The 26,808-nt window shown below is 34.7% G+C and overlaps 1 protein-coding gene across 1 annotated transcript in view; it reads left to right on the plus strand.

Moving 5' to 3' along the window:
• The window catches only part of CD2AP (CD2 associated protein), a 130,039-nt gene extending 104,769 nt beyond the window's left edge, over nt 1–25,270 (plus strand). The window contains exons 12-18 of the mRNA XM_023625057.2: nt 2,537–2,702; nt 3,085–3,227; nt 10,985–11,097; nt 11,810–11,911; nt 12,991–13,172; nt 17,394–17,457; nt 22,333–25,270. Coding sequence (XP_023480825.1) covers nt 2,537–2,702; nt 3,085–3,227; nt 10,985–11,097; nt 11,810–11,911; nt 12,991–13,172; nt 17,394–17,457; nt 22,333–22,374 — 812 coding nt within the window. The 3' untranslated portion in view covers nt 22,375–25,270. The remainder of the gene's footprint in view (nt 1–2,536; nt 2,703–3,084; nt 3,228–10,984; nt 11,098–11,809; nt 11,912–12,990; nt 13,173–17,393; nt 17,458–22,332) is intronic.
• Nucleotides 25,271–26,808: the final 1,538 nt, after the last annotated feature.

Raw genomic sequence — 26,808 nt, forward strand, 5'->3', positions numbered from 1 at the left:
ACACTATATTGTAGTTTATTAAGTGTGACGGACTGCTCCACTGACTGGGCCGTTCCCCCATCTCTTGCTCTCTCCTCTCAGGCCTCCCTATTTCCTGACACACAACAATATTAAAGTTGGGGCAATTAATAACACTGCAGTGGCCTCTAAATGTTCAAGTGAAAGGAAGAGTCCTGGGTCTCTCAGTTTAAATCAAAAGCTAGAGATGGTTAAGCTTAGTGAGGAAGGCATGTCAAAAGCTGAGATAGGCTGAAAGCTAGGCCTCTTGTGCCAAACAGTCAGCCAAGCTGTGAATGCAAAGGAAAAGTTCTTGAAGGAAAGTCAAAGTGCTATTCCAGAGAATACACGAATAATAAGAAAGTGAAACAGGCTTATTGCTCACGTGGAGAAGATTTTGGTGGTCTGGATAGAAGATCAAACCAGCCACAACATTCCTGCAAACCAAAGCCTAATCCAGAGCAAGGCCCTAACTCTCCTCAGTTCTGTGAAGGCTGAGAGAGATGAGGAAGCTGCAGAAGAAAAGCTTGAAGTGAGCAGATGTTGGTTCATGAGGTTGAAGGAAAGAAGCCATCTCCATAACATGAAAGTGCAGGGTGAAGCAGCAAGTGCTGAGGTAGAAGCTGCAGCAAGTTCTCCAGGAGACCTAGCTGAGATAATTAATGAGGGCGGCTACACTAAACAACAGACTTTCAGTGTAGACGAAACATCTTTATACTGGAAGAAGATGCCATCTAGGACTTTCATAGCTAGCGAGGAGAAGCCGATGCCTGGCTTCAAAACTTCAAAGAACAGTTTGTTAGGGGCTAACGCAGCTAAGGCAGCTGGGGACTTGAAGTTGAAGCCAGTACTCATTTACCGTCTCAAAAATTCTAAGATCATTCAGAAGTATGTTAAATCTACTCTGCCTTCACTCTATAAACGGAATAACAAAGCCTAGATGACAGCACATCTGTTTACAACATGGTTTACTGAACCTTTTAAGCCCACTGTGGAGACCGGACTGCTCAGAAAAAAAGATTTCTTTCAAAATCTTACTGCTCATTGACAATGCACCTGGTCACCCAAGAGCTCTGACGGAGACGTACAATGAGATTAATGTTGTTTTCATGTCTGCTAACACAACATCCATTCTGCAGCCCATGGATCAAGGAGTAAGTTCAACTTTCAAGTTTTATGATTGAAGAAATACATTTCCTAAGGCTATAGCTGTCATAGTGATTCCTCTGATGGATCTGGGCATTGTAAATTGACAACTTCGAAAGGATTCACCATTCTAGATGCATTAAGAACATTCAAGATTCATGGGAAGAGACCAAAATATCAATATTAACAGGAGTTTGGAAGACGTTGATTCCAGCCCTGATGGATGACATCGAGGGGTTCAAGACTTCAGTGGAGGAAGAAACTGCAGATATGGTGGAACCAGCCAGAAAACTAGAATTAGAAGTGAGCCTGAAGATTTGACTGAATTGCTGCAATCTCTTGATGAAACTTGAATGGATGAGGAGTTGCCTTTTACAGGTGAGCAAAGAAAGTCATTGCTTGAGATGAAATCTCCTGGTGAAGATGCCATGAAAACTGTTGAAATGACAATAAAGAATATTTCAGAAGCTTCATTGATAAAGCATTGACAGGGTTTGAGAGGATTGACTCCAATTTTGAAAGAAGTTCTGCTGTGGATAAAATGCTGTCAAACAGCATCACATACTACAGAGAAATTGTTTGTGAAAGGAAGTCAATTGATGCAGCAAATTTTACTGTTATTTTACTTTAGGACTCACTGAAAGCTCAGATGATGGTTAGCACTTTTTAGCAATAATAAAAAAATAAGTATTTTTTAATTAAGGTATGTACATTGTCTTTTAGATTTAATGCTATTGCACACTAAATACAGTATAGTGTATAAACGTAGTATAAATACAGTGTAAACTTAAATTTTATATGTATTGGGAAACCAGAAAAATTTGTGTGACTCACTTGATTGTGATGGTCTGGAACCAAACTCGCGATCTCTCTGGGGTATGCCTGTATAAATATTGGACGTAATGTTTTTATCTGTGTCTAATCAATCTAGTTTCAGTTTCTTTTAACATTTGATTTTTTCTTTGTCATCGTGATGCTTTTTAAATAATTATGTTAAGTGGCACTAGAGTTCCTATTTATTTTCAGTTTCAGACTTTGGTCTGGATTTAAGTCTAGATAGTAGTAGTGTTTGCTTAGAGTAAAATTATATGTGGTTATATTTGAGTAGAATACACCCCTAAAAGCATAGGATGCTGGGAAGACTACTAATAAAAAGCAGGCATTATTTGTTAATCAGAAGATTATTAGTAGTACCTCTCTACACCAAAGTAAACTTTTTTAGATATTTAGGCTTATTAAATTATAACTTTAAAACATAAAACAGTGTACACCACACAAGTATTGTTTCTCCTTTTGTGTTTCACACTTTGGAGCCTGGCATTGTCTTTAAGAAATAGAAAAACCTAAATAGTTCTGATTGCTTATAACTAATTAAATATTTTTAAATAATCAGATGAAAAATCAGTGCTGGAACAGAAGCCTTCTAAACCAGCTGCTCCACAAGTCCCACCCAAGAAGCCTACTCCACCCACCAAAGCCAATAATTTATTGAGATCTTCTGCAACAGTGTTCACAAAGCGACCTGAAAAACCAGTTCCTCCACCACCTCCTGTAGCCAAGTAAGTTTTACCTAATTGTAAGTTAATTTATTCATTTATCTGCCTTTGATGTAAATCACTCTACTGCCTTTCTAAATCTCAAAGTAAATTTTTAAAGTATTTGTTTTCCATATTTTTTCTATAGACTGTAATAATTTTTTGTTAAACGTTAATCTTATATTCACACTAAGTGAATACACTCATATTAAGCTGTTTTTACATTTCTGATTTTACTGTGCTTAGTCTTAGGGTAGAGGTTTATGTTTATGGAAATAATTTTATAGAACAGAAAGAAACACCAGTGTTACATCATCATCTGTAGTGTTGTTAAATAACAATGTTAAAAAATGGTCATGTTTCACGTACAAGTGATTGTTACATATGTTTGATTTTCTCATTTCAGGATTAATGGGGAAGTTTCTACTATTTCTTCAAAATTTGAAACTGAGCCAATATCAAAATCAAAGCTAGATTCTGAACAGTTACCACTTAGACCAAAATCAGTAGACCTAGACTCCTTTACAGTTAGGAGCTCTAAAGAATCAGGTAAGTTAATGTGTAGAAAGGTGGTGTATTAAAAAAAGTACCAGTATGGTTTTCTGGAACTATTTAAAAATAAGAAATTTATGTATGCAATTTGTGTGTGGATAGATACAGTGGAAAAATAAAACTAAAAGAAGGTAAATGGGCAAAATATTTATGGTTCACATAAACTTTCTTACTGGTCAGAGTACTGAGATGGATATTAAAAGATCATCCATTTATCATACTTCTTCATAATGGAAAGAGCATACCACGTTAGGCAGATGCGCATACATTTTAGTTTTAAAAGTTAAAGAGGTGACATAGATATTCAGTGCCAGCACTAGAAGACTTTTTATTTCTCCACTTAATCTCAAGATACTTTTGTTTCCAATTCAGGAAAATAGGCTTTTTATGATATTCTCTCTCTTTCTCTATATATATCAGCATGCTTTACTTCTGTAGCTAAATGTTCCTTGAGTTTTAGTACTGATTTTTCAGCCCATTAGTCATCTTTGTTTTTCTCCTGGTCTTTTATAACTCTTAGTTGTAAAATGGAAAACTTGATACAGAGAAATCTTAATAAAGTCTCACTATTAAAACTATTGCACAATCATTACTTTGTGGAAATGATTATTGTATAGTACTTTGCATTTACTTTTAGGGTTTTTACATTTTCAAAGTACTTTCTCATGTATGTTCTTATTTTATCTTTATAGTAGCTTTAAGAGGCAGATGCTATTTTTCCCTACTTTTCATCTAAACAAAGTAAGCTACAGACACGTCAGATGTCCAAGATCACATAAATCAGAAGTGAACTCTTTAAATCTCTTTTATATGAAGTGTTCTATGATATTCTTTAAAAGATTTTAATGCCTTAAAATATATTTTAGCTTCATTGTTAACATTTATATTTACATTAAACTTCAAGGACAGTTACATTTAGATTTTTTTGTCACTGTATTGTAAAATGTACTACTTACTACCTTTCAAAAATTTTTAGGTGATTTTATTTTTCTTCCCTCTTTTAAGTTTGCTGACCTAAGCATGGCCTCCTTCAGTTGTTTAATTTGAATTTTTTGTAGATCCTTTCATTATGTATTTGAATCCTCTCTTTTCTGGATGAGCCATATTCATTAATAATTTTTGGAAATTGAGATATTGTATTTTAGAGACATTCACTCAAATATATTCAGTATGTTTTATCTGGTGAAAATTGTTACTTACTGTTAGTTAAAGAAGCTATTTATGTTTTTTAAAAATGTCCTTTATTATTGAAGTTAGTGTTAAAATATAATTCTAGGGGCTGGCTGGTGGTGTAGTGATTGGGTTCACACTCTCGTCCATGGCCCAGGGTTCATAGGTTCAGATCAGGGCATGGACCTAGACACTGCTCATCAAGCCATGCTGTGGCTGCATCCCACATACAAAACAATGGAGGAAGATTGACAGAGATATTAGCTCTGCGACAATCTTCCTCAAGCAAAGAGGAGGATTGGCAATAGATGTTACCTCAGGGACAATCTTCCTCGCCAAAAAATTAAGATATGTATGTATATAATTCTGTGAATTTTTATTGTCTTTTCTTTGATTTAAAATATAGCTAGAAATGTGTTTGAAAAGTAAGAATTGGAGAAAAAAGATTAAGTATGCAATTTTAACTGGAAATAAATCCAGGGGCTGACCCGGTGGCGTAGCAGTTAAGCATGCATGTTCATGTTCCGCTTTGGCGGCCCAGGGTTCACCGGTTCAGATCCTGGGTGCGGACATGGCACTGCGTGGCAAGCCATTCTGTGGTAGGCATCCCACATATAAAGTAGAGGAAGATGGGCATGGATGTTAGCTCAGGGCCAGTCTTCCTCAGAAAAAAAAAGAGGAGGATTGGCAACAGTTAGCTCAGGGCTAATCTTCCTCAGGAAAAAAAATTGTATATTTAAAAAAGAAAAATCCATTGGTATTATCTTTTGAATTTCCACAATTTTCTGCTAACTTTATGTTAGAAGTCTTAAATTTTGATGAGTCTCTTTAGGAGCTTGAAGAGTAGTATTTAGAGCCAATTTTTTTCTGTTAGTTTTTGTCGTTTTTGAACATTTGCTTTATTTAGTTGTCTCAAGGTCATGGAAATCACAAAAGAATTTCAGTAAATTAAAACAAATTTTCACTTTTTTCAAAACTTTTTCTATATAGTCACCAGCAAGCTTTGTTTTCTTTGCTACATTTCAGTTAGAAGTAGCACATGTAACAATGTCATGGTCGAAAAGTTCTCTTTTTTTTACTGTGATTTTAGTCTCAATTCTTGTCTCATATCCATTACCATTGTTTACTCTTTATTAAAGAGCAAAAAGGCTGTGGAACACAGTTCAAAAATTTTTAATTTCTGGTTTGTTTTTTTCTTCAAATGAATAAGGAAATAGAGAGGCCAAGACCTAGATAAGTTCAAAATACTAACAGCTAACGTCCAAACTGCAGTCCTGTATTTCTTCCACTGTCAGACTGCCTTTGCTGTACTACACTTACACCCTGTGAAGTTCAGAAAATAGGAATTTGGGAAGTGGAGTTTATATTAAATAGCAAATATTTACTGAGCAAGTGTTATATCTGCAGTACTGTTTTAGGCACAAGCAGTATGCTAAGATAAAAGGCTTAGCTGCTGACAGCAAATAGCTTTTGTCTCAAACTTCAACTCAGAGGCTGTTCTTTCTTTCTGTCTTTTTTTAATTAGAATATCTTCTGTTTTTAGTACTTGCAGTATAAAAGTGTTTTACCTCTTTTTTGAGATATTGACACCTTAAAAACCATGTTCTGTGTCAAATACAACCTCAAATTTGGCATTAGTTTGAGGCATATTTTAGGCTCAATTTGTTTTAAATTGTTCAAATAGCGTGTGATGCTAGCCCTTTAACATAGGTTTCAGCGAGTTTAAGACATACGTGAAAATCTCCTTAGAGTTTCCCATTATTATATAAAATTATAACTTGAGATGAAATGATATAGTAGGCAGCACATTGACTTTGCTGTTAAAAAATGCGCATTTTGGGGGCCTAGCCTGGTGGTGTAGTAAGTTTGCATTCTTCGCTTCAGTAGCCTGTGGTTTGCGGGTTTGGATCCTGGGCACAGACCTACACACCACTTGTCAAGCCATTCTCTGGTGGTTTCCCACATAAAAAATGGAGGAAGATTGGCTCAGATGTTAGCTCAGGGCCAGTCTTCCTCACCCCCGCCCTTCCCAAAAAAGGGAAAGAATGTGCATTTTAAATTATTAGCTGCTCCATCATTGGTATGTTTCTACTCTTAATCTGTTTTCTTAGTTAACTAACAGTTGAATGGTCTGATGTATCTCTGATACCTATTTTAATAGGTGACATGGAAGTTGTTATAAAATGTTATTTCCCTTCATCTACCCCTCTCCTTCATTGTTAATCCCGTCTCATTCTGTTTCTTCTCTTATCTACAAAGGATGTAAATTCCTGACTCTACTCTGGGATATGATTTTCTTGTACAGTCATGTATCACTTAATGTGTCCTTAGAAATGTGTCATTACATGATTTTGTCTTTGTGTGAACATCGTAGAGTGTACTTAGGCAAACCTGGCTGGTATAGCCTATTACGCACCTGGGCCATATGGCACTAACTTTATGGATCACTGTTGTGTAAGCATCCCTTGTTGACTGAAACATTATGTGGTGCATGACTGTAGATAAAGGCATATATAAACATATATAGATACAGATGCTCACTTTTGTACATATAAGAACAACATTCATAGAATACTTGATTTGGTTTTCCTTTTTTTTTTTAAAGTCCCTCCATATATATTCTCATATATAAGATATTACTACAAACTGCAGAGCTGTTAGAACTATTTTAATTTTTTTTTTTCTTTTTCAAACATTTCATCAAAAATTGGTTTAGGATAATCTTACTGCTACTACTGACTAATTTTAAAGTTCACATGGTCTTAATGTTTCTAAAATAGTAAATTTTCTAGGAAGTAAGATTGGTTTACAGTTAGTTTTAAAATATCAGCTAGAGAGGCCAGCCTGGTGGTGCAGTGGTTGTGTGCACATTCTGCTACAGCGGCCTGGGGTTTGCCAGCTTGGATCCCAGTTGTGGACCTACGCACTGCTTGTTAAGCCATGCTGTGGCAGGCGTCCCACACATAAAATAAAGGAAGATGGACATGGATGTTAGCTCAGGGCCAGTCTTCCTCAGCAAAGAGAGGAGGATTGGTAGCAGATGTTCACTCAGGGCTAATCTTCCTCAAAAAAAAAACCACCAAAATTTAGTGGTAATGTAGTTAATGCACTGAGAAAGCACAGCTGATGAAGTATTCTTAGAGTGTAGTATTTTATCCTTTTTGATTGTTTTTCTGTGATAAATTCTTTTTGGCTTAAAAGGAAATTTTAGAGACACATACATTATTTGATACAAAAGCCTTCATTGCTTACATAGGGATTTCTCTTCAGTTCTGTTTGACAGTTGATCTATTTTTGTTTGAATTAATTTTCAATATTTATTTTTTTCTCCAAGAAAGAATTTATGATCAGATTTTTCTACTAAGATACCTACCTATTGAGTGGTAGACTCTATAAAAAGTGAATCTGTATCTAAACTAGGATGCAAAAACAAAACACCACGCCCGAAAATGTACACTGTACCTGGGAAACAAGAGCAGAGATTAAAGTTTTTATTTTCTAATAATAGTTTCCTTGATAATATCATTATAGAGAGTATCATATAAGACATTACTGAATTTTTATTTACCTATGTATGACATTTTAAGTGTTGTAGTGAGTTGTATTTTTATAGTGAGATACCTAAAAATAATATTTGGCATATTTTTCTTTTATTATACCATAGAATTAAAATTGCCTCTTTCATTGTAATTGCTGTCATATGCTAAAGACTAAAACTTGACTGAAAGGTGGTTTAATTTTAGTTATAACTGTATTAATAAGTTAATGTATTGATTTATTACTCAGACTTCTACGTAAATTTTAGTACTAAAACATCCTTTTGGAAGCTGTCTTGGTGTTTAGTGAGTAATTAAAAAAAGACTTTTTTCTAGTTTAATGTGTATTGAAATTAATACTAATCATAGTTTTTTCTTTTGAAGACAAGAATAAATCTAAAATCTAACACATATCTTATATAAGTTTAGATAAACTGTAATAGGTATATGCTAAACATTGAAATGGTTCTAGTCACTCTACAACTGTTCCTTTTTCCTGCTTTGTAAAATAATTTTTTTGGTTTAGTCTTTTTTCTAGACATTCCTATCCTTGACTTTTCTTTCCAGATTTTGTTTCCTAGCCTGTTTGCCATGTTTCCCTCTTACGTGTCAGGAAATTATCCTACCTTTCTCCATTTTGGTAAGATGACAATTTATGAAAGAAATCAAAATAGTATATTCAGTATAAATAGGTGGTGCACATTGATTTTTCTTTGTAGTTTTACTAAAAGTGTACATGTTTGTCTGTCTGTTCTAACCCTTTTGGTTTTCCATTTTAAAATAAAATGAAATTTTTGTTGGAAAAATTTTCCTGATTAAAGATATTCTTTTGATAAAAGTTTTATTTTAATTGGCAACCACGAAAGACCATAAAAGAAAATACTTATTTTCTCCCGAAATTTGACATTTCATTTTGATTTTTAAAAAATTCTGTGTTTTAGGCAATATCTAGAAATGTCAGTGGCTGGCAGAGTGACAGTGTGATTGCAAGAGTTAGGTGATTGTCATACCTTTTATGCCATTTGTACAGTATAAATCCATTATTATCACTCCTAGGTAAATTTAAAAGTGTTCAAATATATCGTGAGTCCAAAATGTGCACTGTTTTATTTTACTAACCTAATGGTTTAAATGGAGGACCTGCCAGAGTTTTAGAATAGTGAAATTATTTGTCTTGGTGTTGGAACCCAAAACTGGACATAGGGAAGGCATTTGTACATCAGCATGGTGTATAATTTTGTAATATACCTTTTATTTCATTTTCAGTTTCTTTTATCTTCATTCCGTCCTATGTTTTCCTGTTTGTTTCTTTTTCTTTTTGCAAGTTGCTTAAATATGCATTTGAAAATAATCTCCACAGGCCAAAATGATTGGATTGTATTTTTCAAGGTTTTTTTTTTGTAGGTTGTCAACACACATTTAAAAATTAGACAGTGTAAAAAAACAATTTTTAACCCTTCAAGTGACAGCATGTTTTTAACATCTTTTAAAATATTATTTTCTTTGTTTATAAAATTTACAAATAAAAAGATTGAGATATTTAAATACATATTTAAACTCAAGGTCTTTCACATTTAATAATGCATTTTTCAGTAAAGCTGTTGTGTTTTTTTATTATGGTTTGTTATATTTTATAATTACTTATAGATAATAATTGAATGACTCAAGCCACAGTTAAACTGAGCACATGAGATTGCCTGTTGTGATGTATTAGCGTAGTGACTGGATCCAAGATAGAACGCACAAAGTAAGCAGCACGTGAAGATGGAAGAGACTTAATAGAGGCCAACAGATAACTTGAAGTTGTTATAAAATGCGTATTAGCAGAGATACCTCTTCTCTGCCTTAACGTTTGTGTCTTCCATCCCTTTAAGAAAAATTCTCTTAAATTAATTACTTTAAATATGAAAATTGATGAATAAGCTTTGAGGGCAGTAATGATAAGTATCTTTAGATTTCTTTTAAGAAATAACAAATCATTGTATTGGGATATCTAACTATTTGACAGAAAGCATCATAAGCATCCAGGCAATGGTAGTGTGAAGAATGATTCCATACCTGAAAGACTAGGCCAAAGATATCCATTGCCAATATCAAGTATCTCGATTGTGATTAATATCCCTAATCTGGAATCTGGGCTAAAGGAAGATTATATTGACAATGGAAGTGTCTGAAGTTACCCTTAGGGTTCTTGTATCACTCAAAGATATCTGGGCTTCAAAATTAAAGATCAGCTTCTTTAACAAGGTTTTCTGGATCATCTAGAAAAAGGGAAGGTATTATATACCATTGTTTCAGAGATTAAAATTACCTAGATTTGTCCTTAAACCCAAGTTATTGGATCAGAGGTCAACCAGCCTTTGATGGTGGGTAAACAAATAGATGATCTATGTAGCATTTTCCCTTGGTATGTAATTTGCCTTAGATTTACAACTATCTTATGATTCCTAAACATGGTAATGTCTAAGCGGAAGTGCAGTGAACTATAAACAGCGTAAAGCCCAGCTGCAATATACTGTGCACATACATATGTACACACACAAAGACACGAAATTATACTTTGAACTTTACATTGACAAATGCTGTCGGAAAGCAGCAGAGTCCTAGATATAGTTGAGTCCTTAAAATTTGAATATTAGGATACTACTTGAAGTTTAAAACAAATTATGTATGTTAATTTTCTTATGTATTAATTGTAATTAATTATGAATTGAAGAAGTAGATCCTGTTTTTTTTAATAAGCAATAACTTAAGATAACAGCTTTTTTATGCCGCTACAACTTATGGTACAGGTTTATATCCTACAGTGAGAACTTTTTGTTGAGGTCTGAGTCTCTATTAGAAACCTGAACCTTATGCTATCCAATGTATCAGGTAAAGAAGTGTTTGTTTTTTAAGGGTGAGTGTTGTTTTCCAAATGCATATGAAAAGCACAGGTCCACTTGTGAGTCCTACGGCACTCTTTTTAATTTATTGTTTGTTAAAAATCCAGAAACATGCTTTTTTTTACATTATCTATTATTAGATATGTTTAATTTTATTCTTCAGATCTTGTTAATTTTGATGACATAGCTTCCTCAGAAAACTTGCTACATCTCACAGCAAATAGACCGAAAATGCCTGGGAGAAGATTGCCTGGCCGCTTCAATGGTGGACATTCTGTGAGTTACACCTACTGTTGTAAAACAAAATTTTAACAAATCCGGAGTCCTTCTGAAGATGAGAGGGAGGGAGGGTTTATAGCTCCGCCAGTTTAAAAATGAGGAAGATAGCTGTTATACTCAAGTAGCAAATGGTTGTATTTAAGGATATATGAGGAAAGACCCCTGTTCATTTCAGCAGGGTTTGGAATGGAAGGTTACAAAATCAGAAGTAGAGTTGTCATGAGACCTATAACCACAGAGCACAGAGTTGAAAGGGGACAAGGGACCTGTATAATCTTACCCAACAACAATGATTAGAATTGATACTATTCACTTTGGGAAAGAACGAAAACACCCTTTGCCCTGAAACAGTCAGTGTTTCCTGTAGTACTAGTCCTGGTATCTAAGTGTTTAACTTCTTTTTGTGCTTTCTGTGTGTTACTTGTGATACTGATAGTGCTCAGTGTTAATGTATTAGCTCTTAAGAACTAGAGTAGTTTTAAATTACCTAAGTAGAAAAAAATTTTGCTGCCAAGAGGCAAGCTGGTTTTGCCTTCAAGATACGCAAGTGTGTTATTCAGTTTGACATTATGTAACATCCTGACAACAATGGAATATTTGGAATAGCAGCTGCTGTAAACAGTGATAACAGTTACTCTATTACTCAAATGCTTACTACCTTTTCCTTTTTTGCTGTTTTCTGTTTCTTGATTTTTAAAAAATCGTTTAGCCAACTCAAAGCCCAGAAAAACTGTTAAAATTACCAAAAGAAGATGATAGTGCCAGCCTAAAGCCATCTGAATTTAAAAAGGACTCATGCTACACTCCAAAGGTGAGATGCATTATGATCTAAGATTTGTATACTTTGTAGGATTCTTTGTGAAAATCAAAATTGTGGAATTTAAAAATGTCCTTTAAGAATTACTTCTTCTGCCAAGAAATAAAATAATTCCTGCTAAAAAGTTGAGTTGTTAAACTTGTCATACTATTCTCTGTGGATCTTTTTTTAGAAGAGCATACATTATTTTAAATGAGTAGTATAAATGTTACATATTTCATGTTTTTAAAGCATATATCTGTACGTCTGTTTCACTTTCCCATTAAACATACACACTTTAGGTCAGAAGCCATTAGTTGTTTACTCCTTACCTGGCTTGGTGCTCGGCACCATAATCACTGAATATATACTGGAATGAATGGCAGAATACATGGATTCTTCCATCTGTTACCTGGTGTTAAGACTTTTTTCTAAACTCTTGCCTTTTTAATGTAAGATAGTGTTACCACAGTTGACACACATCTTATATTTAAGAAGGTCATGTTTCCTCCTCAAATTCATTCCAGGGCATTTGGCTGCTATTCTGATTTATGAGATACACTTAATCTAATTCTAATTTCAATAGACTGTTAGCGCTACTTACTGTTATTTTAGTGAAATAATGAGAGTCTCAGGCCATGGATTCATTTTAATGCCCCTTTCATGGACTTACCAAATTCTTCGTAATTACTGTTAAGTGTAGCTCTTTGGGTATTCTAAATAATAACTGTTTAATACGGAGGATCAAAACGGCACCTTAATAATGCTGATGTGTTCTTGTTTCCAGATGCTCCCCTAGGCCTACCATTCATAAGAGAAATCTAATGGCTATTCTTATTCTTTTTTTTTTTTTTTAAATAAAACCCTTGATATTTCTCACAAAACCCTCTAGTGATTGCAAGTTTATTCTTTGGTTGTTTGATAGTTTTTTCTATTTGTGAACATTAAACTGCTTTTTGAATTTCCAAGTTTATCATTTCTCTTGAAGTATTGCTTTATGTGTCTCCGTGCTATAAAAATCTGTTGGAGTTAGATATGATATTAAATGTAAATACAAGTAAAATCAGAAAATTTTGTGTTTATTACGTTTTCAGCCATCTGCGTACCTTTCAACACCTTCAAGTGCTTCTAAACCAAATATGGCTGCTTTTGTAACTCCATTAGAAATCAAAGCTAAAGTAGAATCAAATGATGGGAAAAAAAATTCCTTGGATGAACTTAGAGCTCAGATTATTGAATTGCTGTGCACTGTAGAAGCACTGAAAAAGGATCATGGGTAAGTAGCCTGTGTTTTCTTTATTGGGTACTGCTTAATGTGTGTGTAAAGAATTCTTCCAATTCGTATCAAGTAAAGATGTAATCTGCCAGGTTTCTGGTATGAGCAAGTATGTTTCCAAAGAAATTTTCCTTAATAGTGCTTTTCTCCTCTTGACAAAGAATTTGAATTCGAAAACTTGTTCTAGTAGCGCAATTAGAGAAAACGTATGTGCATAGCCATAATTTGAGGCTACAGATCTTCTGGTCAAACACAGGTTAGTAATTACTCTTCAAATTAGGAAAAGCCATATTGTATTTTAGATCTGGGCTGTATTTGTACATATACAGTCATGCACCACACAGTGGCTTTTCTGTCAACAACAGACCGCATATATGACAGTGGTCCCGTAAGTACCCTGTAGCCTAGGTGTGCAGTAGGCTGTGCCATCAAGGTCTGTGTCAGTACACTGTGATGTTCGGACAATGATGAAGACAGTTAATGACGCATTTCTCAGAGTGTATCCCCGTCGTTTAGTGACACATGACTACTTAGTTTACTTCTCAGCAGACTGATCGCTGCTTCTGCTACAGTTGAGTTGGATATTTATAAAACAAGTGAATTGGAATAGGTGATCTCTAAGGCCCTTCTCTTAACTCTGAAAGCTTTGATTATGGTGTATGGTGAGACATATACCCTATGTGAAAGTTAGGGACTTTTTAGAGCTAAAATAAATTTAAAAGATTACGTACAATAGCCCCCCTCCCTTCTTTTAAATGAAGAGATAAGGGTTCAGAGAGGTAAAGCTCTTTACCTAAGATCACTCAGCTCTTAAATGGCTAAGCTAGAACTTTAACCCTCATCTTCTGTTGGTTTAGAGATCTTTTCTATAACCAGTATTATTTGAACTGTTTTAAAGATTTTGTTTTTTAATTTTTCCTTCTTCTCCCCAAAGCCCCTAGTACATAGTATATATTTTAGTTGTGGTCCTTCTAATTGTGGCATGTGGGATGCCACCTCAGCATGGCTTGATGAGTGGTGCTAGGTCCTTGCCCAGGATCCGAAGGGGTGAAACCCTGGGCTGCTGAAGCAGAGTGCACGAACTTAGCCACTCAGCCATGGGACTGGCCCCATTTGAATTTTAAACCTAAACATTTTAGACATAATTCTGCAAAAGCCCAGTAGGTAAAGCAAATCAAAGATGAGTGAATCTGATTGACCTGAGGGTGAGGATGCAGGTGCTCTTCCTTTAGCTCCCCTTCCCCTGTAGCTCTGAAAGTGTCTCATTGAATATGGAACCTGGTGTAAAGTCACCGCCAGAGACCGTTGTTCCCTCTGAACTCGAATTACCATTTCTCCCCCAGTTCTCACTTGTCACTGGATTCTTTATTAAAAGCAGTATTGAGATTAACAATATGATTTGTTTGTTGTTTGCAGAGCACTTTTACAAACATCTCTTAGAAACAAAAAATCTATCTTGAAAGACTACTTAAAAAATATATTATGCTTATATATATCATATAGAGAGAGAGAGTGTTTGTAATTTGGTAGATGATGGGTCTTTCTTGAATCCTTCAGTTTATTTGTTCTGAGTCTGGCAAAGTTTTTCACAATATGCACATTATAAACTGTAAGTTCATTCGTCTAGTAAATATTTATTTAAATAAGCACCACTCATTTACCAGTTGGAGATCTCGCCTGATTTATTGATTTTGACGTTTTACATTTTTAATACAAAGTCTGCTATTTTTAACGAACTACTAATTATATATACAGATTGCCTGTAGGTGCTCTTAGATTAACTGTAGGATGAATAAAGTATTTGTGATTTATATATATTTTAAAACATAGATATTGGATATTTTAGAATTATTTTCCAAAGAGTGTTTTCAGACTCTTGAGTTCCTTTGGGAAAATGAAATGGATGGCAGCTTTTTTAATCTGGAAAAGAAGAGCGTCACAGGAGAATGGATAAATATATACTGGTATATTGATACAGAGAAATACTATACAGTGTACAGCAATAAAAATAAATGAATTGTGGCTACATGTGTCAACATGAATTAATCTTAAAAAACATTGTGGGTGGGTAAAGCAAGTCAGAGACATGCATATAGTATTATTTTATTTACATAAAGTTCAAAAGCATACAAAACCAAACAGTATATTGTTTCAAGATACTTTTGTAGTAAAATTAGAAAGACAGGAAAAGGAATAATACTACGAAGGAGAGGGGGAACACGGGGTTGAGGGGGAGGGTCACTTTGGGTATCAGAGGTACTGGTAATATTTTATTTCTTAAGCTGCTTTGGAGTTCTTAGGTTTTTTGCTTTATTATATTTTTATAGCTTACAAATACATAAACAGTCTGTGCATTCAATATTGAAATCTAAAATGCATAGAACAAATCATCAAAAAATGGAAGGAGATGAACATTTGGCAAGGTTGACAGACATGTACATCAGTAATCTATTTCTTCAGTTGAAAAGTTACGGGACATGGTGTATAGTTTGATCTTGTAAAAAGAAAACAGAATGTTACATAAAATTTTGTATTTGTAAGCATATTTTTTTAAATGGCAGTAAAAATGTGAGACTGACTAAATTATCAGGTGAAAAGGCAAATAATTTGAATAATGTAACACTATTATACATATAAATACAGCAGGATAAATATTCTAGGACTAGATCCTAATTTAGATATAATGTATCTAATTATAGATTTAACCTAATTAGATTAAATGTATAATAAACTCAGAATAATAGTATAATTGGAAACAGGAAAGCATCATTTAATTTAGTGATAACCTTATGGCAATATGAAGTTAATTAGCTTAGAAGCACATTTTATATCACATCCCAAAATAAACTCTAGGTAAATTTCAGTTTATTACTTATTTTAAAAATTATAGTCAGTAGACTATAAAACAGTAGAAAATTTACTCCCCGTATAGAGAAATAGTTTTCTAATCATTAAAACCACAGAAGAAATTAGTTTTCTTTTTCTTTTTTTGAGGAAGCTTGGTCCTCAGCTAATGTTATGTCCATCTTCCTCCACTTTATATGTGGGATGCCTACCACAGCATGGTTTGATAAGCAGTGCGTAGGTTCACGCCTGGGATCTGAACAGGCAAACCCTGGGCCGCCGAAATAGAGCATGTGAACTTAACCGCTGCACTACCAGGCAGGCCTCAGAAATTAGTTTTGAAACTCTATAGTTTGAAACTCCCTTCCTTTCTCAAATATTCTGTTTTCATGACTTTTTCAAGCTATTATTTCTGCAACGTTCTTGAGGAGAATTTTCCTAGTATATGTCAAGAGGCCGAAAATGTCCATGCTTTTTGACATAGAAATATGATATATTGATGTATTCATAATGTTAAGTAAATTCCTATTCGTCTCATTCCTTCTGTCCCCCCAAGCAAAAAACTTGAATAGTTGAATAGCAAACAACAGTTAAATTACAATTTTAGCAGCATGGAAATGTTTTAAAATACTTTGTGAGAAGACAATATAGAATATACATGTACAGCTATGGAGGGAAAAATTACTATATAAAAAGATAGACGGGAACACAGAAGAATGAAAACATGAGTTAAGGAGGAGGAATTTTTGGTTGAAGTTTTTTGTTTATTGGTTTGATTTTTGGATTTTAATGTAATATTTAATTTATTTTTTTAATTTATTTAATTTTTTTAAAAATTTTTCCTTCTTGTCCTCAAAGCCCCCTCCTACACAGTTGTGTATTTTAGTTGTGGGTCCTTTTAGTTCTACTATGTGGGACGCTGCCTCAGCATGGCTTGATGAGTGCTGCTAGGTCTGTGCCCAGGATCTGAACCAGCAAAACCCTGGGCTGCCAAAGTGGAGTGTGCAAACTTAACCACTCGGCTGCGGGGCCAGCCTCTAATATTTAATTAAAAAAAATAGAGAAAGAGAAATAGAAAGTCTAGGGTATTCTATTGAATAAACTATAATTTACCTTGTACTATGATGTGTTTTAACATTTATTTTACCAAATTGTTTGGCCTCTGGTGTGTCCAGCTTGGGAGATGTATGATACCTGAATATGAAAAATTGCTTCACTCCAACTAGAGAATTTGAAATTTTTCTTAATCAATATGGCTGTTTCTTTTAAAAAGTTTTCCCCATGTTCTGGAATGTCAGGCAACAGAGACCCTGTTAACATTAGTCAAATATATTGTTTAATTGAAAAACTTAACAGTAATAAATACTTTGTTCTTAGGAAAGAACTGGAAAAACTACGAAAAGATTTGGAAGAAGAGAAGGCAATGAGAAGTAATCTAGAGGTAATTGATTCCTCCTGGCATTGCGATTGCAGTCACCATAAACTGGACATGTTTTTTCCAACCCAACTGGTTGATTGGTTCCACTGCAAGTTATGCTGTCCTACTTCAGTTCAACACTCCCTGCTAGCCGTTTAATTAGTCTCTTGTTGACTCCCTGTCACATTCCGTTCCTTCGTTCAGCAAATATTTTTTGAGCATTAACTCTCATAGGCAGTGCATGAGGCACAAGGTATACATTTGTGAATAAAACAAACATGGTTCTTGCCTCTTAAGAGTGTCTAGTTTCTAGATCTTTTGCATTCAATACTGCTTCTTTCTTGAGCTTTAGTTCTCTCTCCTTCACAGTTAAACTTTTTTCTTTTTGTTGTCCTGGGGGCAGGGCCGGTTGTGGTAGTGGTGGTGGTGGTGGTAATAGGATGTGGCTATAGATTTGCTGACTTTGATTTCTCGGTGAATGTTTACTTTATAGTGTCATCATCTTTACTCTCTGCTGATGACTGATGATTTTACTTATTTTCTTTATCTTTCTTAATTTTTTTCTTATCCTCACTGACTTTGGTCTTCATATGTTCTTCTTTTCTGTGTATCTCAGAGAAAGTGTGTCCTGCCTTTCTCCAGAGGCTTTTCCCATTCTGTCTTATTTCATCCTCCTCCTTATTTTTACCTTGCCTCATTACTTACCCTCTTTGTTTTGTTAGCATTGTGAAAAAGAGAGAACATGGGAGTTGGAGTTAAAAAACTTGAGTTCCTCTTCTGACTTACACTCATGCCTTTTAGTTCTAAACTGTGTGAATTAAGCTTAGGACTTTCTGTACATTATCTCATTGGACACACATACCTCATAAGGATTGTTGTTCCTGTTTCAAGGGTGAGGAAACTAGGATTTAGAATGATTAAGTCAGCAGTGGAGCTGAAATTTTTAACAGCACACAGGCTTCAGAACCTTTGCTCTTAGGGATTGAGTTATACTGTTTGAACTCGAGGAAGTCAGTTAGCCTTCTTTAGCTTTAGTTGAGATAATATATGTGAAGGTATTTGGTAAATTATCAAAACTCCGTTTTTACTGTTATGGCTAACATGTCCCTTCTATTGATACTTTTTGTTCTTTCCATGAAAATACTCAATTTTATTCCTTATTCAAAAAACAAAGAAAAGCCCCATTTCAGATCCAACTGCCCACTTGATCTGCTGTAGTTTTTTCTTTTCATTTGGGGTTCATTTATTGCAAAACAAAAACAACCGAAAACAGCATACATTGCTAGTCTCTAATTCTTCACCTTTAATTCAGTGCGTAATCCCTTGCATTTAGGTTTACTAATGGTAACTCCAATGTCTCTTCAGTTCCAACAGCATTTCACATTTTTACCATTGCCACCTTTTCAGAATTTTATCTTGGTTTATATGATCCTGCATTCTTCTGTCCCTAACTTCTGTCTTCTTCCTTTCTTGTAACCTAAGGGAGAGATGTTCCTTCAGCATATCCTTGGCCCTCCTCCCTGTGCATTCAGTCTTTGTCTAATACTTCTTTTCCCAGCTTCTATCATGTGTCTATAGCTGCTAGTCTCCCTAGATATTCCACTGTGAACTCAGAATTAGCATGTCCCTGTTAAATTTCTCATCTTCCTTTTCTGTTGTTCTGATTTCCTGTTTCTGTTGATGGTTTCATTGTCCCTCTAGTCATGCAGACATGGTATTTCTGTTCTCTTCTAATTCCATTTACTTTCAGGCCTATTAGCTTTACGCCTTAACCTTTATCTCTAGTCCCCTATTTCTGTCCTTTTCTTATCCTCTTTATCTTCTATTTAGCTTGCTTAAGTTTCTCGCATTCTTATCTCAAATTAATCTTTCCTTGCCTAGTGCTTTCAGGAACTTTCTATTGCTGAATAAAGTTCAAACTCTTGACTTGGTATATGATTTCATTTATGTCCTGGTCCTAGTGTATCTTTCTTTCCTCGCTTGCTGATCCTCAATTGTCTCTTAGAGTTAATTTGTCTGAATTTTTACTCTTACTGTATTTTCCTTTTGTCTCATCTTCTCATGCCCAACTTCTGCAGATTCTCAAGGTCTAGCTCAAATACTCACCTTTGTTAAGTTGGTACCCAGTCTTCTTTGGATTAAAAGTAATGTTGTCTTCTCCCAAATTCACATCCTTTAGTTTTGTAAGAGATGAATAAATACTAATTTTCTCTCTTATCACTTATACATTATGGACTTATTTTTGCCCATCTTCTAGACTGTAAGACTTTTGCAGGTGGGATCTGTGTCTGTTTTATCTTTGCCCATAGCTCCTAGCACAGTGCTAAATGCATGTTAGATAGCTAATAATTTTTTGTTGAATTAATAACTGTTAGAAGGTAAATGTTAAAAATGTCTTAAATTCCTGGTGTGGAACATGGTAGAAATTGAGAAAGTAAAAACAAAAATGTTTCTTGACTTTCATTCCTTATACATATACATTTATATTCATATATGAAAATAAGGTAATAATGTGAGCAAGAGGAACCAATGCAGTTCAATTTGTACAGTCATGCATCACTTAACGACGAGAGTATGTTCTGAGAAATGTGTTGTTAGGTGATTTCATCCTTGTGCGAACATTATAGAGTGCACTTACACAAAGCTAGATGGTATAGCCTACTATACACCTAGGCTATATGGTACTAATCTCATGGGACCACTTTCATATGGTCTGTCATTGACCAAAATGTCATTATGTGGTGCGTGACTGTTTATATGATTCATCATAAAAATTACGACGAGTCAAATGAATTGTTCTTTTTTTTGAAGAATTTCTTTTGATTCAATTTTTCCAGCAAAATCAGCTGTTATGGGGCTGGCCCAGTGGCATGGTGGTTAAGTTTACGTGCTCTGTTTTAGCGGCCTGGGGTTCACAGGTTTGGATCCCATTGCAGACTTTGCACTGCTCGCCAAGCCACTCTGTGGTGATGTCCCACATACAAAATAGAGGAAGAGTGCCACAGATGTCAGCTCAGGGCCAATCTTCCTCACAAAAATTAAAAATAAAAAAAATAAAAAATCAGCTGTTACTTAGCCTCTCACTGACTTATATTACACATTTTTTTCCTTAATGGGGAAAGTTTGACCCTTGTATTGTAAAAACACACTTAATAAGGCATTAATTTTAGGATCATATGTTTAAAGGAAAAATTATATTTCCCCAAATATTAAAAGTAGTACTTTGAACTACTATAAAGTTAACCATATATGGCATTAAATTATACTGAGGAGTGATGAAAAGGACTGCAGATGATCAATGAACATAAAAGTGCTAGAAGAAAAACTCTAGCCATATAAATATTTGCTTGATACCTAAATTTATGTGACAAATAGCAGTCTGTAAGGAATATTACTGCATTCAGGGTTATTCTTCCCACTCCTTGCTGCCTTTTCCATTGGTGTTTTTTCTTACTGTTTTCTGTGCATCCTCTCCCATTAAAATTACACAGTTGGTCTTTGAAATAGAGATGATAATAATAGCACATCAGGCTGAAGATTGAAGGTATTTTATCTCAATCCAGGCTGAAGACTAAGACTTGTCCCAGTCCGATGCTGCGAAAATATTTAGCTAATGATCATATTAGTTGAAGAATAATATCAGGAAAGATCCTGAAATTAACAAGCCATTCTCGACTAGTTAGAATCCCTAAGGAGATTGTGAGCATATTAAAACTATACTTTTTGACTGGGGCAAAATGCTCATCATGTAATAATGAACTATTTATCAGTGGTTAGCCATAGCATGTCTTATTTGTATGCATTGTTGGGAAGATGGAGGATGCTATCAGGAGAAGGTAAGGCCTACCTGCTTCCACATGCAGTGAAAGGTCAAAATGACCCAAATACGGGCTGGCCCCGTGGCATGGTGGTTAAGTTCACATGCTCTGCTTCACTGCCCCGGGATTCATGGGTTCGGATCCCGGGTGTGGACCCATGTGTTCATCCAGCCATGCTGTGGCAACATCCCACATATAAAATAGAGGAAGATTGGCACAGATGTTAGCTGAGGGCCGATTTTCCTCACGCACACACAAAAATGAGGATCCAAATATTTAATTGGGAAGGAGTATAAAAACTGTGGGCTTTAGAGCCTTAGACCTTAGCAGTACAAGTTGTGTGCCACTTGCTAGTGTGGAACCATTGGCAGGGTATCTTTGAGCCTCAACTTAGTTATTTGTAATATGTCAAAATTAAGTAACTCTTTGCAGTTAATTGTGAAAATCTAATGAATTTTCCTGAGTTTCTTAAGTTGTGAATTTCTGTTAAGTGAAGGATGCCTTCTGCCTAAAGTTGGAAGTATTTCAACACATTGTCTGAATTTTAAATATGTTCCTGGGCTTTAATGATAATTTAGTCTAGAGACATAATGTTTATGAGGAGAAAGTTGAGACCAGGTGAGATGAAGTGATTTATCAATGTTACATAGGTAGTAAGTGAAAGATACAGAACCAAACTGGTCCTTTATTATTATTTTTTTTACTTTTCTGCCCCCTTTGCTTAATTACAGGTATGTGTACATTTCTTCATTTGGTTTCAAGGGTTCTCGTGTTCTCTGTAGGGCTGATTTTCTTACAGTTCTTTCAAATGCTCACATTACTTAACACAGTTCTGGGTGAAACAGCTATAGTTGCTTTTTTTGTTGTTGTCACCTGCTCTTTAGGAACGTGCATTGTGATGTTTTCTTTTGTTGAACTTTTTCTGTATTTATTACAACATTGGAAATTAGATTTTAGAATGGAAATCAAAATATGGAGGCTTGAAAGTATGATCAGATCTTAATGATGTGGGATAAAATAAAGAAACTTTACTAAAGTAAATGTATTTTATCTGTTGCTCCATTTGTGTTTTGTATTTTAGGTGGAAATAGAGAAGCTGAAAAAAGCAGTCTTGTCTTCTTGAAGTGTTCTTAATGTTCCAGGGATTCAGAAGCAACACTATGAACTTCAACTGACTTGTTACTTAAAAAATAACAAATTCTGATGTCGTGATAAATATGAGTATATGAACTGTAATATCTATAGAAAAGTAGGGGAAGGTGAATTTTTTTTTATATATTTTGTTTTGCCAATATGAAAAAAAGAGGCCTTATTTCTTATGTGCTGGGATTGCAAACTTTTTTTTTAGTTTGCTTGAAAATACTACTGAATCTGTATAAAAAGGAAAGAAAGTTCACAATAGTTTTTTTATTGAAACCTGTAGTATTATTTTTAAAGAGATCTATGCTATAAATATGGTGATATCTTTACAAATCTGTAAAATATACTATTTGAGAGGGACAAATTAGCTTTATAGTAACTGTAGTCACTACTTTTCCCATAATACATAAGGGATATAAACTTTGTATATATATATTTTTTACTTTTAGCTTCTTACCCAGGATTACACTGTTGTGCCTGTTTGTTTGCAGTGCTGTTTATACTCTGAGTGATGAAATAGGAGTTTCCTAGCTATAAATGAGATTACTCTCCCATGCATATAGTACTAACTAATGAAATCAAAATAATTTCTTCAACTTTTAAAATATTTTATATTGCTTGCACTATAGGATTCATAAAAGGAATTCAGTTAAATGTATTGTATTGTTAAATATATTTGGGAAAATATGAGCTATATTTTAAATTCATTAGGTCTAAGGAACTAAAAATGTCAATTTAACCCTTAACTTGTTGTGCCTAAAAACTACAGCACATATAATATGCAAACACCAGCCTTATTACTTTTCTGCTTATTCTACAGGCTCAAATAGTACTCATTTCATGTTTGTGATTTAATTCTTCATGCCCCTTCTTTTGATTTTTAATAATGGTAATACTAGGAAAACAAAACTCAAAACTTTAAGAACTTCAGTGTGAGGTTTTGTACTTGGACAAGTTATCATCATGTAAATACTCAGGTTTTACAATGTGTAATTTACTTAATAGACCAAACTAACTGGTGGAGATATTTTGGGCTGTCATTTAGATACCAGCTTTATAAAGAGTGTTAGTATATCATAAAATGTAACATTACAGCTTATTTCAAACCAAATATAGTTGACCATATTCAAAATGCATTTTCACAAAATGGATGAATTAGCAGTTTCTTCAGAGTCACTTAGGAACTGTTGAAGATTTTAAAATGTTATGTCTATAGATAATACATCTCAAAATGTGGGTTTATGTTAAAAGTAGAATTTTTTTATTTGCAAAAAAAAAGGATTTTAAGCACTATTATAGCACATGACTTTCAGATTTTGAGTACCATCTGTCATGCTTGCATTTTATATTGTTTTAAACCACCTAACCAATACTTTTCCTTTAAGTTTTAATCTTATAATAGTAGAATCTTGTGTTAATGAAATTTTGTCATGTTGTTTCAAATAAAAGAGAACTTTAGTAGAAAATAATAGAAATTCCAATATATAATTACTTAATGTTAAATTCTCAACTTACGTTCAATCTAATGGTGCATTGAGCGTGTACCTTGTAACTCTTTAAAGTCCTTGAGCTCTTCTGATGAGGTCACTACTGAACAAAATTGTTTATTCCTGTTCTAATGTTTTTAAATGACTTTTCAAATGAATGGTTTCCTTCTTGTTAAATAAATTAGAGCTTAGTTTCTTTTACTGAAAGTCCTCAGGTAGAAATAGAAACAGCGTATCCTGGAAGTCCTTGTCCTGCTCTCTGGCTGGAAGCATAGTGAGTGGCCCTCCTCCCCTCGTAACGGGTAAGGGAGTGTCCAGCAGATTTCAGGCTATTCTTAAAGGTTTTGTTGGTCGTTTTCTCACTTGGGCGTGAAATCAAGATGGTCATGAGTACTGAAATACATTTGAGTATTTGCTTGGATAGTCCTCAGTCAGAATATAAAAGTAAATAATGTGTCTCTGTTTTTCTGCCCTTGACCAAATAGTAAAGAAAAGAAAACCAAACTCAGAGGGAAAAGTGATTACATTAATCTAGCAATCTACCAGTATTTGCTCTTGATACAGGAATTTTATTATTTCCTATTCATAAAGTTCATATCACAAAATGGTTTGTAATAATAGCCTTTACTTAGAAGTAAATCATTATTTTTTTCTATGAGTGAGTATAAACGACAGACTAGAGGTGAACAGCATGGAATCTGTCATTGCCAAATTCTTAGTGAATGTATTGTTCAGGTTTGCTGTTCTTTGAAACACATAATATTACTAATTGTCCTAGTTGTATTTCAATATTAGAAGTGTTGTGTCTGTGTGCGTGAGTGTGACCACTAAGCTTTGGTCTTCTATAAAGCTGTTACCTCTTTACAAAATTTAAGTGTGAAGATAGGAAGAGAGAATGGGTCTGGTGTCATAGAGGATTTTCTCTTTTTTATGCTTCTTACTGTGATCACAGGAAAAAACCCAAGTGCTCTCTTTAGATTTGCTGGTAACCATTTTATGCTTTCATTTAAACTTGAAATGTATGAACTGAATGAGACAATCAGTTAAAATCAGAAATGAGAAGTGTTAAAAATGTAATGGCCTTGTTTTGCTGTAGCAATAAAATGACCAAGTGCAATGACTTGATTTAATAAAATCATCTTTTAAAAGTTGCTGCTATGAATATTTTCAGCCATAAAATTTTACCCTTGTTTTAGCCTGACTTGCCTTCAGTGTATGTAATGCAGTTGGTGTTCTGGTATTCTAACATTCCAAAAAAAAAAAAAAAAGAAAATACATATATATGGAGAAACTCAAAATAGTATACTTCACTGACTTGTTTACAGGTGCTGTAAAAAAAAAGCATGCTTCTTCCTCAAAAAGAAAAATTGATAATAAAGAATAGTATTGCCAGTTGTGTCAGTTTTATTGGTTATTTTTCATTAACTTCAGCATATGCTTAATGCAGAGTATGATGAAAATTATATTACTTTGAATTTTCCAAATATAAGAAGCAATGTAAATAGTAAAATGAAAGCATTAAGAGTTGTAGACCTGAGTGATGTTCACTGAAACTTTGTGAGTCTGTTTTTTCCCCTTGGAACTGTGAGAAAATAATTTCTACCTGACAGGAGTATTGGGGGAATTTGAAATGGACTGCTTGGCATAGAGTATTTTTTTTTTTAAATGGAAGCTGCTGTTTTGCTCTTCTCAAAAGCATTTTAGTGATGGCTATGTTGTAAATTAGATGGATAAGATGAAGAGAAAGGAGGCGTAGTACTTCCTCTCCCTCTGTTTTTTGGATACAGCATCCCTTTCTTTGGGGGAGATGCTCCTGTCATTTGTATTATATTAAAAAGGAAGCTGCTACCATCTTACAGATTCTACCTCCCTGACCACCCAGTAATTGGCCCAAGGGAGACTGCTTTGCCCAAGTGGAGCTGTTGACTTAGAGATGAGGTTTTAAAAATTTGAAAGAGAAAGAGCTAATCTCAGCATGGGAGCTTTCCATGGTTATATTTTTTCTGTCTTCTGGAAAAAGGTGATTTGAAAGAACAAAACTTTAATAGCATGCAAAGAGGTGGAAACAGAATCCAGAAGGATTTTAAAACTTAGTCATTCCTGAGCCCCAGCTGCCCCTCCATTGATTGGTTCCTTAAGCGTAAACTTGCTCCTAAACTTGTTGGGTTTCTGAACTCCCAACTGGGAGTCCTGGTAAGTACAAAAAACAAGATAGAGTCAGGAAGACATCAAGGCCCATGTGCTCTTGCTGAAAATGTGCTGCATACATGACTCTGGGTTTTCTAGAACTCCACTGGAAGATTTGAATCATAGCAAGAGAGTAAGACACCACTATGAAACAATATGGAAAATAAGTGTGACAGGCCATTTAAGTTAAAAAAAAAAAAAAAACTTGATGGGGCCGGGCCCCATGGCTGAGTGGTTCAAGTTGCATGCACTCTGCTTCGGCGACCCGGGGTTCACGGCTTCAGATCCCGGGTACACACCTACCTCACTCATCAGCCACACTGTGGACGCATCCCACATACAAAGTAGAGGAAGGTTGGCACAGACGTTAGCTCAGGGCTAATCTTCCTCAAGCAAAAAGAGGAGGATTGGCAACAGATGTTAGCTCAGGGCGACTCTTCCCTCACACACACACTCAAGAAGTTAGCTTGAAAACGTGTTTGCGTCTTATTGGCCTTTATAAACACTGGACATGAATTAAGCCTTGCAGGCACATGATGGTAAAGTTTTCAATTATAGCATTTTAGGGACATGAGCGATTGTCCAGTCCAACCCCTGTGCAGACGGTTTTGTCTGAAGATACAATTCGCAGATTTAGGCCTGTTCTGGGAAATAAAAGCAGACAGGAGTTTAACTCAGATGCATCTGTTAGGGTTTGTTACTTGCTAATTAAGATTCAAGAGGCTAGATTGGGGTCTGGGTGT

This window comes from Equus caballus, chromosome 20 (assembly GCF_041296265.1).
Source record: "Equus caballus isolate H_3958 breed thoroughbred chromosome 20, TB-T2T, whole genome shotgun sequence".
In the NCBI taxonomy this organism is placed as follows: Eukaryota; Metazoa; Chordata; class Mammalia; order Perissodactyla; family Equidae; genus Equus; species Equus caballus.